The following is a 12,809-nucleotide window of genomic DNA, read 5'->3' as shown; positions in this document are numbered from 1 at the left end:
AACTGTCCCTGGCTACAGGTTCCACATGAGCACAATAGATGTTCTGGAATGACAGTGCTTTACAATGTTACCCATGTCCCAATGTTCTGATCTACGCAAATGCCTCCACATTGTCAATAAGACACCAAGATCTTTGTCTAACTACAAGGATATTTATTTGGGGGGAGGGGGAGGATGGCTGTTGTCTGGGGCCCACGGAAACCCTGAGGTGAGAGGGGGAGGGCACACAGCGCTCTCACACTGTCTGGCTACCTCCCTTTGAAAGAGCCCTTCGGCCAGAACAAGGTCTCCCTGGATAGCCCCACACACTCCTGGGCTCACTCCCAGGACAGGTTTGAAAAACGATTCTGCCTTCTCTCTGCCTCAACCTGAGGGCCACTGTGCCAGCACAGGAAGGGATGGGCAGTGGTAAACTCATCCAACCCCCTTTTACAGAAGAAGGAGCGTGGGCGCAGAGAGGTTGAGGAGTCCGTCCAAGCGCACACAGCTGCATCCAATCCTTGCTCAGGTTCCCAGGCTCAGAGTTATTTGTCCCAGAGCTCTGGAGCCCCTTCCTCAGCCACTGTGGGACCACGAGAGGGCACAGGTCGGCATAGCGTCATTCCTGAGGGCTGTCCCCCTCTTCCCCGTTCCTGCTCCCCCCAAACGCATCCTCCTACATATCTCCTTTGTGCGTGTGTTGGGACAAGGGCCTCCCTCCCCTCGCAGGGAAGGAGGGAAAGTACCCTGAGCCCGCGGACGCAGGTCCCTAACCCGCGATGGGCGTCGCGCAGGAAGCCCGCTCCCAGCGCGCCGGACCGGCGGGAATGGAGCTCGGCTCCTTTAAATCCCGCCCGGGCGCGCCCGAGCGGAGCCGCGCCCTTCCCGGACCCGCAGCCCCGGCCCGGCGCGTCTCCGCCACTCTCCGCCCCGCGCCTCTGCTCCCGGGAGCCGGCTCGCGCCTCGGGCCTCCCGGCGCGGCCATGAGCCGCATCTACCAGGACGGCGCCCTCCGGAACAAGACGGTGCGGAGCGCGCGGCTGCCCGCCGCCTGGGACCCTGGCGCCCACCAGGGGTAGGCCCCGCCGCCGCCTCTGGGAGCCACCCCAACTCCGCCACCCCAACTCCCCAGGCTGCGGGTGGCACGGAGGAAGGGAAGATTGGGGTGCCCACATTGCCCTCTCGGGCCCGCGCCCCGCAGCCCGAGCTGCACCCCCTGAGACAAAGATGCGCAGGGCCACAGGCCGGCTTGCCCGCGGGCTCGGACCTGTCCCGACCTCTGTCCCTCCTCCAGCGTGGGCCTTTGCACGGGTGCCCACCCCCTCTAGAAAGGACCGCGCCCTTGGGGTGCCGGTGGGAGTTGGCGAGTCCAGGGCAGAGTTGGGTGCAGGAGAGCCCGCCCCGGCGGATATCCAGATCCTAAAAGCAAAGGAGCCCTTCCAGTCAAACTGACACGCCACTCACACCCCTGCCTGGAGCCGATCCCTTGCACAGCGACCTGGGAGCACGGAATAGAACCGCCACGTGCGTCCCGACGCTGTCAGTCTTCAGGAAGCAGGCTGCCCAGCCTTTTCCTTTGGAACAGCCGGTGGGCCCCTGTTTTCTTTTAGCAGCCAAGTGCCTTAACCATTGTGCCACCAAGACTGCCTGAAACCCAAATGCTACCTCCTGTTTTGTATGTGGTGGTTGTGACAAAATAAGAGTTGTTTTCCAATCGTGATTTCCTCCCCCCACCCCACACACCTTGTCAGCCTCTCTCCCATTTCTGCATTCCCAAAGAGGGAGCCTCCGGTGCTGATTTTATGCAGAGTGGAACCAGAAAACCTCGGGTTCAGCTGATCTCACGGGCCACCCTGCCATCTCAGTCTGGTCAGGAAAATCCTAAGTCCCCGCATCCCCGTTTCTCCAGCTCCACCAACCACTTCCGTGTTAGGTTGTTGAGGAGCACTGCTGGCGTAGTATGCTGCTAACCCAAGGTCAGAGTTCAAAACCACCGACTGCTCAGGGGAAAGTTGAGGCTTTCCACTCCTGAAGACATTGACAGTCTGGGAAACCCACAGGGGGCAGTTCTGTCCTGTTCGAGAGGGTCACTAGGGGTCAAACTTGATGGCCCTGAGTCATTAGGTCGTCCCCTATGTGATGTGAATGACAACAGAAATATATGCACGGCTTTAAAGTCAATGAGAAGGGATGATCATAGATAGCCCTTTAGAAACACCCCCCCCCCCTGCCCAAAATTGTTTTTCGGTTAATAAAAAGGCAACATCCTTTATATGTAGTAAACGTTTTGATAGTTTACAAAAACCCTTCGTGCCCACGGTCTTTGTCACCTGAGGAGCAGTGGGGAGTGCTGAATGTGTTCTCTGCCTATTGTATGTAAGACTGAGTTCTGGGCTCTGCAGGGGGGCCCATTGCTTGGTCTCAACAGCACTGCCCTCTGGTAGTGCCCTCACTTGCACACCCACTCTGGGATAATAAAATCCACCCCTCCCACCGCCCCCCATCCCCCCACCCCCACAGGTCAGGATCTTGCTTCGCGGATCTTGGGCCATCACACTGGAAGGGGGCTATTTTCTGGCAGAGCTGACCCATCCCTTCTCTTCCTCTTGTCTCAGGGGCAACGGGGTCCTGCTGGAGGGAGAGCTGGTGGATGTGTCACGGCACAGCATCTTGGATACCCACGGCAGGAAGGTGCGCTGCTTCTGGGGTGGCAGCTCGGCGCTGGCTTTAGTCCTTCCAGAAGTCGCTCCCTGCTCCAGGCTCTGCCAGTGCCGAGGACTGGGGAGGGATGCAGCTTCTTCACTGAGTGGTGCACGGGGTGTTGGGAGATGTGTCCCAACACCAACACCAACCAAATGTGGCTGAAGATGGGAAGGGATCCATTCAGGCCATGCTGGGCAGTGTGTGGCCAGGAGGAAAGGCCCGGGTCGTAGCTCAGAAAACAGACCAGGCCCTGGACCCAGATAGTGTGATTGGGCTGAGATTGGGAGCCTGAAAGCAGGAAGGGGTGAGGTGGATGCTTCAGGACTCAGCTTGTGGATGCCCTGAGGAGGGCCTGCAGGGGTGACTTATGAAAGGAATGGGGCCAGGAGCCTTGCTGGGCATGGAGTAGAGGAGGGGAGGAAGGCAGGATGGGTGGCTGGCTCTTTGTTCTTAGAGTCTAGGGCCCAGATCCCTTCCCTCTGGCCTGGTACTTCCCACTGCCTCAAAGTAGCAGGCAAGGTCAGAGAGGGCAACCAACGACCTCACCCCTCCTGGGTACCAGCTCTGATCCTGGGCAGTTGTGCGCATGCCAGCCCTTGGGAGTGGGTTATCATAAATGTACCGCTACGTTTGTTGTTTGCAGCTCTATAGAAGCAGGGCGGCTCTTGGCACCGACTCATCTTTTTTCATTGCTGTTTGCGACTGGGCATCTAAGAATGTTGGGCGTTTACAAAGCAGGTCACCTGTGTGGACCTGGATCTCCACTGGGTGCACATTGGTGGCAGGGACTATGGGAGAGGGCTGCTGTTTTCTGGGCTTTTATTTCCACGCTTCATGTGACCTCTCCGTTGTTGACAGTTAGTGACTTCCCATCTCCTTGGAGCCCCTGCCACTGTTGCTCTCTCTCATGTCCAAGGTGACATCTTACACAGCCATCTCTTTGCTGTCGCTCGTTGCTGCGCCAAAGGATCCCTGCCTGTCTGCCAAATAGAATCCCAACCCAGAGCGCCAACTGAACGGCTGCCTCCAGCGGATGCTGCTTGTTCTGAGTGTCCGCGCCACCCCATGGCATGACCCGGATATGTTGACAAGGTGACTCGTTGATAGTAGCACCCTGTCAAGGTGGCCAATGGTGCTACCCAGAGCCTTTCTCTCTACCCCATGAGAACGCCCCCCCTCCCAGCCCCCCACTACTTTGATGCCAAGAAATGCTTTGCTTCGCCCTTCCTGGCCATGCCAATCTGGAGTCCTGAGCCAACCTTCTCAGGAGAGTCCATGTGCACGCCCATGCTGAGGCCGAACTTCTGCTAGGGCTGACTTGTGCCCAGGCAGGCAGGGTGCTCTCCTCAGCCCGCTCCAAACTTGCTTCCTCCAAGTTTCTTGGTGAAGCTAGAGCTAAAAAAGCAATGTCCAGTCAGGTCGAGCTCCTCCCTTGGCCATTCCTGACCTCCCTCATCCATATCCACTCACCTCGGCTAGATCCTCAGGAACGCCAGTCCGTCGTGATGGGCTCTCCGACCTACCCCTTCTGACTGCCCCTCGCTCCAAAGCTCATTCCTGCCCTGTTGCCAACTTGTTTCCTGAGAGACCCTCTGGGGTCTTTGCTGCTCCGAAGGATTCCTTCTTATTTACCAGATAAGCTCCCAATGCCAACTGGGGATCTGCCTCCAACTGATCACGCTTGCCTTCCTAGCCTCGGCTTCCCCAGGTCTTGGCCAAGTGGCTCAAGGCGCTCCACTGTAGGTGGGACTCTAGATTTCTGTGTACCTGTCTTGTGTTTAATATCTATTCTAGTCCCTTACCTCTGCACTTGCAGGTCTCTCTGCTCTCTGAGACTTCACCTTCCTCAGCTCTCCCAGGAAGTGGGCATCTCTTCATCAGTCTGCTGGCATCATGCGTTGGCCTTTTCTTGTTAGACTAGCCGGCAAATAGCAGCTAGGGTTCGCTTCCCGCTTAACACCGTGCTTGCTCCTCCCCAGGATCCCATTGAAGCCTTGCAGCATTCCTAAGGGTAGCCATCACTTCACCCCTGGCTCGCAGAGGATCCTGGAGCTTGGGAGGCTGGGAGTGATTTGTTCCAGGTCATGAATCTGTTGGAAGAGGCAGAGGGGCCACTGGGCCCAAGGTCTTTCTCAGTACCTTTCCCATGACACGTTGGCTGTATCCACTTCTGCTTTATGGTGTTCGGGGTGCTTCATGCTTTGTGCTTGGCTCATGGATTTTTGCATGTACTTTCTATCCTGGTCATGTGCAGGCCTTGTGCCCACCCTACTATGGACCTCTAAACCTCAACTCGCAGCCATCTAGTAGATTCTGACTCATACCAGGCCTGTAGGACAGAGTAAAACTGCCCCCTGTGAGTTTCAGAGAGTGTAACTGCTTCCAGGAGTAGAAAGCCTCCACTTTCTCCTATAGAGTGGCTGGTGATTTCGAACCGCTGACCTTGTGGTCAGCAGCCCAACATGCAACCCACTACACCACCAGGGCTCATTGTGTGCTCTACTGAACACATGAATGAATAAATGAATGAATATTTGAATGGGGGACATCAGCCCAGCTTGAATATTTTTTAGAGCTGAGGTGGGACTTGAGGGTTAAGGTGAGGTTGAGGAGGGCCACGCCCAGAGCCCAGGGGAGTTGTGTGTTGAGGTGAGCACAGTGATGGCAGCCTCCTCATTCTCTCTCTGCCGGACCACAGGAACGCTACTACGTGTTGTATGTCCAGCCCAGCAGCATCCACCGCCGCAAATTTGACCCCAAGGGAAATGAACTTGAACCCAACTTCAGCGCTACAAAGAAGGTGAACACGGGCTTCCTCATGTCATCATACAGTAGGTATCCTTCCACCCTTCTCCCTCAGGGCCCTCCCACAGGGCGTTCTTCCTTGGCCCCTGAACCTCTCAGCCCCTAGATAATATCTTCCCAGGATGGTTAGCCTTGAAGCTACCTTGGGACCAGGGTCCTGTCTAGCTTTCTATTTCCCTTCCATCTTCTCCTACAGGCTACAAGACCACCCATGACCTGGCTCTGGACTCTTAACTGGTTGTGTCCATCTGTTTAGGTCATGCTTCTTAGTGGTTTGATAAACACTAAGTAAACAGTCTCCATTTTGTGATCTGATGTGAGTGGTCAATCCATTGGAAGAGGCATTTATTCCCTTGTGGGAATGGCCTGCATCCAACAGCTGTAGATGTTTTGGCAAAGCCTACCCTTTCTTGATCCTGTATCTGATTTGTCATCCTCTGACCTCCTGGTCTGGGGACTTGAGCCAGCAGCCTTTCATCTGACTTGCCGATTTTGGGATTTGTTAGCTTCCATTTTGAATCATGGCATTGGCAAACATATTGACTATACCATGGACTTCCAGAAGAACAAATCAAATTGTCTTGAAAGAAGTAAAACCAGGATGCTCTGTAGAAGGGACGATGTCTAGACTTTTATCTTGTGTACTTTGGACATGTTATGAGGAGACAATAGCCCCAAGAGGAGAGTATCGTGCTTGGTAAAGTGGTGTCAGTGAAAAAGAAGACCCTCAGTGAGATGAATTAACACAGTGGCAGCAACAATGGGCTCAACCTTAGCAGCTATTGTGAGGCTGGTCCAGGACGGGGCCGCGTTCCGTTCTATGGTACATAAGGTCACTGTGAGTCGGAGCCGGCTCGAGAACACCTAACAATAACAACAACCCCCAAAACCCTGCGAGCCAGCAGCCTGCTGCCTGACCTGCTGCTTTGGGGTTCTTCCGCCCTTGTAACCATGTAAGTCAGGAGAAGCTTCCAGTAAGAGGGGATCCGTAGAGCATCTGGAGACCACTAAAGTTTGTTCCTGCTTCAGCAGATCCTCCCTACCTCTCCCCAAAGCAGTAAGACTCAGGATCTGGAGAGATCCCTGCCTGGCCTCCATTGTTTCAGGAGGAAGGCAGAATTCTGTAGTGAGTTTGGAGACTGACTCGTTGTGTGATCTTAGAGCAGTAACTTAACTTCTCTGAGCACAGGTTTTCTCATCTGTAACATGGGAATCTTAAAGATGGAGTAACCCTCACTGAGATTTACTGGTCAGGAAGATACTGTGCTGACACATGCTTTACAGGCCTCATTTCGTTTACAGCTGCTGTCAGTCCTGTCAAACAGGCACATTTTCTCCCTCCTTTTCAGGCGCAGGGCAATGAAGTAATTTTCTCTAAGCTCAGATTCATGAGTACCCACAGGCCTGCTGTGCAGTCTGTGAGGGGTGACTGAGGCAAGGCATCTAGAGCACTCAGTCACAAAAGACGCTCTGTGGGAGTAGCAGAGGGAGGAGGAGAGTCGGGCATAGGAGGAGGAATGGAAGGGGTAGCTGGCTAACTCCATGAACAACTGCCCCCTTTGCCATGAGACCAGAACTGGAGCGTGCACAGCGACCATTACCGAACAGCTGATTCCTCAAAGACACTACAGGAATCCTGATCTAAACAGGGATTATATGGATCAGAAGTTCAAATTCTCAGGGACTCCAGACTTTCTGGAGCCATGGAGGCTAGATGAACCCCTGAGCCCAGGGCCCTGAGATCATCTTGAAACCTGAAACCAAACATAGGTATCCCCGAAAGTTTTTTAGTGAAGACTGTTTTGAGCAGTCTGATCAGTCAAGATCAATCTAGATCAGTGGTTCACAACCTTCCTACTGCCATGACCCTTTCATACAGTTCCTCATGTTGAGGTGACCTCCAGCCATGTTTTCATTGCTACTTCATAATTATGGAAAAATGTAATTTTGCTACTGTTATAATTGGGATACCCCTGTGAAAGGGTCATTCGACCCCCAGGGGGTCGCGACCCACAAGTTGAGAACTGCTGATCTATAGGGTATTAAATTGACAACAGCTACTCTTGTGGATTAGACAAGAAGCATGGGGGCGGGCAGTGAGTTTATGGTGATGCAGAAGGGACACTTGGGGAAAAGGAGGCCGGGCATGGCGCCACAACTTGAAGAATGTAATCAATGTCACTGAATTGCTGGTTGGGGTTCCAGTTCATACGAGCAATGACTGATGACTGGTGGCAGATAAGTTCTCGTAGTAATATCGTCTTAGTTTCGTGAGGTACCTTCAGCAAAAGGCATACTTCTATGTCAGGAAAAACCATTTTGAGGTCAGGGCTAATATAAGATTTTTAGCAAAACTTAGATGAACATCTTCTAAAATCACCGAAGCTTCGTAACATAGATAGGCTGTCCTACGTAAAACAATAGTTTTTAGAAGCACCAAGAATTTTGAGGAATGCTGGAAAAATTTACGAAATGAACCCCAAGAGGGAAGACAGTCAACCCGGTGAATGAAGAAACAGCGTCCGAAGAGCAGACACTGGTCGAAGACTATAGGATGACCATTGTTAAGGTAGCTCTTGGAGTTGAGCTCTCACTGGCTCGGCGTTTTCAGTGGTAAGTGATCAAGCTTTGGGTTGAACGGTTTCTAAAAGCACTGCATGAAGATGGGCTGGCTCGAAGGGCTGATCTTTCCAACAAAGCTGAAGCTCCTGAGGACGAGCCTTGCCGCTGCCAGTCCAGTCCCGAGCGAGCGGCGTGCGCCAATCGAAACGGTGGCTTCTGAGGGAGCTGCGGGGCCAGTGAAATGAAGGCAGAGAGATCAGCTGAGAAGTTCTAGTGCCGAAATTTTTGGATTCCAAAGAGGTCATATTGGTAGATTTTCTCAGACCTGGTGATTGCGGAACTTATTTTGAGGAGGATTTCAGAAAATTGAAAACCACAGTGGTGAGGAAAAGGCCAAGGAAGTTGGACCAAGGGGTAATTTTACCCATCAGCTGTGCAGCTGCTCCGTCTTTGAGGGTAGCAGAATGGCTTGTGAAAATCTCATTGGGGTGCCTTACCCCATCTACCCATGGCCCTACCCCTGGTCTGGCCCCTTCAGGCGTCCTTTTGTTTCCCAAACTCAAAAGGATATTTCAAAGAAGAATGATTTGAGACCCCAAGAAGGCCAAAGCTGCCATTTTGCCCTGGTGTAAATCAGAGAATGCAGAATGTCTGGGAGATGGAAGCGCCACCTTCCGAAGAGGGTGGACCTAAGTGTGGACGACATACTGAGAAAACGGTAGCTTCGCGATTTGATGTTTCTCTTGAAGAACATTTTCTATGACTTTCTAGCCATGCTTTTTGACTTACCCTCATATTCTCAGGAACAGAAATCAAAAGAAACGTAAAGGGGAAAAAAAGAAGAAAGAAAAGGTAAACATAAGCCCTTTGTAAGAACTTCAGGAGTCTTGGTGACATAGTGGATTATGCCTTGGGCTACTTAACCACAAGTCCAGCAGTTCAAACCCACCAGTCACTCCGAAGGAGAAAACTGAGGCTTTCTGCTCTTGTAAGATTCACAGCCCCAGGAAGCCACAGGAGCAGGTCTCCCCTGTCCTGCAGGGTAGCTTTGAGCCAAGCTTAATTCGATGGCAGTGAGTGTGTGTTTTTGTTTCTGTAAGTGAATCGATAATAACCCATCCAATGCTGTCTATCTGCAGAGGTAGAAGCCAAGGGGGACACGGACAGGCTCACCCCCGAGGCGCTGAAGGAGCTGGTCAATAAGCCAGAGCTGCTGGCACTGACGGCGAGCCTCACCCCAGACCAGACCGTGGCCTTCTGGATGCCCGAGGCACAGATGGAAGTGATGGAGCTCGAGCTGGGGGCCGGGTTACGGCTGAAAACGCGGGGAGATGGCCCCTTCCTGGGTGAGCAGTACAGCCTTCCTGCTGACATAACTTCTTGTGTGGGAGTTGAGGACTCCTGGTCCCCTTCCTGAGCCTTTCCTCGGAGCTCATGGCCACTGGCTAGTCCAGTCTCGGTGGGCCCCAAGTCACTTGATATTTATTTTAAAATTCCTGGACACATGCCTTTGGGGTCTTGGCCTGGATGCCCTGGATTCCAGAGTGTTGTCCAAGCCCATGGTTCTTGTGAGCAGCCTTATAGCCTAGTAATCTAGTGCAGTGGTTCTCAACCTGTGGGTCGTGACCCCTTTGGGGTTCAAATGACCCTTTCACAGGGGTTGTCCAATTTATAACAGTAGCAAAATGACAGATATGAAGTAGCAATGAAAATAATTTTCTGGTTAGGGGGGTCCCCACAACATGAACTGTACAAAAGGGTCGCGGCATTAGGAAGGCTGAGAACCACTCAGAGACTCCCTCACCACACCCTGGCTGAGACAGTACAGAGGACAAAGGCTGAATCGAGTCCCACAGGACCCCCCACCCCAGACGAAGCCCTCCCCTTCCCCGCAGTGTTTCCCACGCAAGGCAGAAGGCCATTCAGCTTCTCTTCTTCTTTCAGAGTCATTAGCCAAACTGGAGGCAGGAACCGTGACCAGATGTAATTTTGCTGGGGATGGAAAGACAGGCACTTCCTGGACAGACAACATCATGGCCCAGAAGTCTTCAGAAGGGGCCACTGCGGAGGCCCGCGAGCAGGGAGACGGCGCAGAGGACGAGGAGTGGGTAGGTCCGGGAGACGGCTGTGGACCTGGCCTTGGAGTGCTCCTCTCTTCGGGTAGTGTTGTGGGACGAGGGGAGGACAGCAGCTCGTTTATCGGTCGTGAAAACCTCCTCATGGAATTCTGAGGGGTGAGCCCAAGCCTGACAGCCACGGTGAGGGGGACCTGGACGGGCAGTGTCCCCGTTCCGCTGCTTGTGGCGTTGCTGAGTCACAATGGACTCCAGGGCACCCTACATCCACGCACCAGAAACATTCCTACAAGGTTCCGGGGGCACACCCTCCGTCTCAGTATCTGGTGCTGCCCGAACAGAAGCCCCATCCGCGAATGGCTTCAAGAGCAGATGTGAATGTGCTCCCCTTTGGAGGCTCTGCATCCAAACCGGGCCTGGCAGGTAGACCCTTCTGTGAATCTCTTAGTGCGCAGCGTCCATTGACCGCTGTCCGTGTCCCTTGGCATGTCTTTGCATGAGTGCCGCTGTGGCTACTTTCGTAACTCAGAAGTGATTGGGTTTAGGATCCACCCTACGTTGGATTTTCTCATTAACATAAGAACAGGAAAGGCAGGTTGCAGCCCCAAAAATAGATGTCTCAGGGGAGACAGTTTGACCTGGAACCTTTCCGAGCTGGGTCTGTCTGCATGTATGCCCCAAAGATGTAAGGAAACCAGGAGGATTGGAAGAAAGGGGTACTGAGGAGAGCCTGCAAAGGCCAGTAAATCTCTCAAGCATTTCCACTGCAAGTGATTGCATTAGCCGGGCCGGGTCAGGCCAGGCCGTGGTGCAGGCGCATGAGTGATTGGCTTCTTGTTTGAAGTAGCTGGGAAGTGACTGGGTTGCTCCTCACTAGTTTTTCCCCCTGGGTCAGCCTCCTGGTTTAGCATCAGGCTGCAGGCTCTTCACAGTTGGGTTGTTTTCCTAAACTGTATTTCACTCAAAGATTTGAATCGCTATCAAAGGCCCCAATTTGAACAGTAAAAACAAAAATGTTTCCCAACAGGAAAATGAGCCATTTATCTAGGTGATAAAGATGCTTTTTATCTATCTATCTATCTATCTATCTATCTATCTATCTATCTATCTATCTATTTATTTATTTGGGGGTGACAGAGAAAGCAAGGCCAGATAGAATTGAGAGTCTGGATTCTCTTTTGTCTTGGGACGGGGGATCTGGACTGCAAAATCACTGAGAGCTGCCGGCCTGGCTCCAGGGCGAGCCTAAGGAAGAGAAGCTGTTTACCCAAAGACTCACTAACATGCTTTTACTAAGAGCTCTCTCTTTGTGTCTCTGCCCCCTTGGGTTTCCCCAGGATGCCTGAAGTTCATGGGGGACAGCAGGCCTCCAGGGCCCCACCAGAACCTGCTGTGGCGCTGTTGAGAGGTTCTTCCACCCACTTCCACTCTGGAGCTGAAGACAAAGAGCAATCCACCTGAATCAGCCTTACCTGATCCTTCCTACCCCCATCTTGGAACACCCTTTGGATAAGCTCCTCTCGTGGGGGTGGGGGCATACAGTGGCTCAGGGAAGGACCCTCCCTGGGTGAGAATCTAGTCTTCTTAGACCTTTTCCATCCTGGCCCATGATCTGGAACTTATTTTGAGAGACAGGTGGTAGACAAGTCTGGGGCAGTCTGAGATGAACTGGCTTGGTCTTGGTGCAGAGTTGGGGAGCATCCATTGGTCAGAATGGTGGGGGAAGTTTCCAGGGGGCACTTTTCTCTGTGCCTGCGATTCTTCCTGCTTTCTTTCCACACACCCACACCGTCCCAAGCCCCACACTCTGCATTGCAGCCTCTGCTCTCCTGCTCCCAGCCTCCTTGTCCCTGTCCCTGCTTCCTTCCACTGATCCTGTGCCCCCTCCGAGTTTCCTGTCTGCTGCTTCCTTCCTGGGCTGGTTCCTGGTGAATGCTGTTCTCTGCGAGGCCAACAGTGTGCACTCTCACTCCCCATCTCTCAGACTCACTCTGCCAGGCTGCGTTTTTGAAAACACTTCTGTTGTTGTTTTGTACCTTGGGAACTTTTTAATAAACAAGTAAATTTTCAGAAAAGAATTCTTCCAGCGTGCTGAGTTCTTGTCGCGTAAACAGTGTTCCAGCTGAGTAGCGTCCCGATTGGAAGGACTCCCATTTCTCGTTGTTCTTGAACTTTGCCTTGCTGGCTAGTGTACCCAAATGCAGATCCGAGGAGCGAGAGGGAGTTAAGTGTACATGTCCTAAGGAGGAGTAAGGACTGGGGGGCACGTAGATGGACCTTGCTTGACTTGAGGAAAGACAGGGGGTGGCGGTGAGCTCACAACGATGGTGAATTAAGATGACAAGGAGTCGGGGTTCCCTAGTGGGTTATGCTTTGGGCTGCTAACTCCAAGGTCAGTAGTTACAAAACTGCTCCTCAGGAGAAAGATGAAGGCTTTCTACTCCCGTACAGCGTTACAGCCTGGAAGCTCCACCCTGCCCCATAGGTCACTGTGCGTCGGACTGGGCTGGGTAATGGTGAGTGCTTGATGTGAGGATCCATAGTCTCGGACGTTGGAATCAAATTGATAGCAGTGGTTGGGTTGGACTTGGTTAATATATCAAGAAGGAGCCCTAGTGGCACTGCCGGCTGCTAACAGCAAAGTCAGTGGTTCAAACCCACCAGCCGCTCCAAGGGAGAACGATA

At 52.9% G+C, this 12,809-nt stretch overlaps 1 protein-coding gene across 1 annotated transcript; it reads left to right on the top strand.

Moving 5' to 3' along the window:
• The first annotated feature begins 2,602 nt into the window (after positions 1-2,602).
• On the top strand, positions 2,603-12,202 carry LOC142456742 (arpin-like). The gene is made up of 5 exons (XM_075557976.1): positions 2,603-2,670; positions 5,381-5,513; positions 9,189-9,395; positions 9,994-10,157; positions 11,462-12,202. Exons 2-5 carry the CDS (start codon positions 5,501-5,503, stop codon positions 11,468-11,470), a joined length of 393 nt encoding a protein of 130 aa, XP_075414091.1. The 5' UTR covers positions 2,603-2,670; positions 5,381-5,500; the 3' UTR covers positions 11,471-12,202.
• Positions 12,203-12,809: the final 607 nt, after the last annotated feature.

This window comes from Tenrec ecaudatus, chromosome 9 (assembly GCF_050624435.1).
Source record: "Tenrec ecaudatus isolate mTenEca1 chromosome 9, mTenEca1.hap1, whole genome shotgun sequence".
NCBI classification, from domain to species: domain Eukaryota; kingdom Metazoa; phylum Chordata; class Mammalia; order Afrosoricida; family Tenrecidae; genus Tenrec; species Tenrec ecaudatus.
The sequence above is the reverse complement of the archived record's forward strand: the minus strand, read 5'-3'. Positions and strand labels throughout refer to the sequence as shown.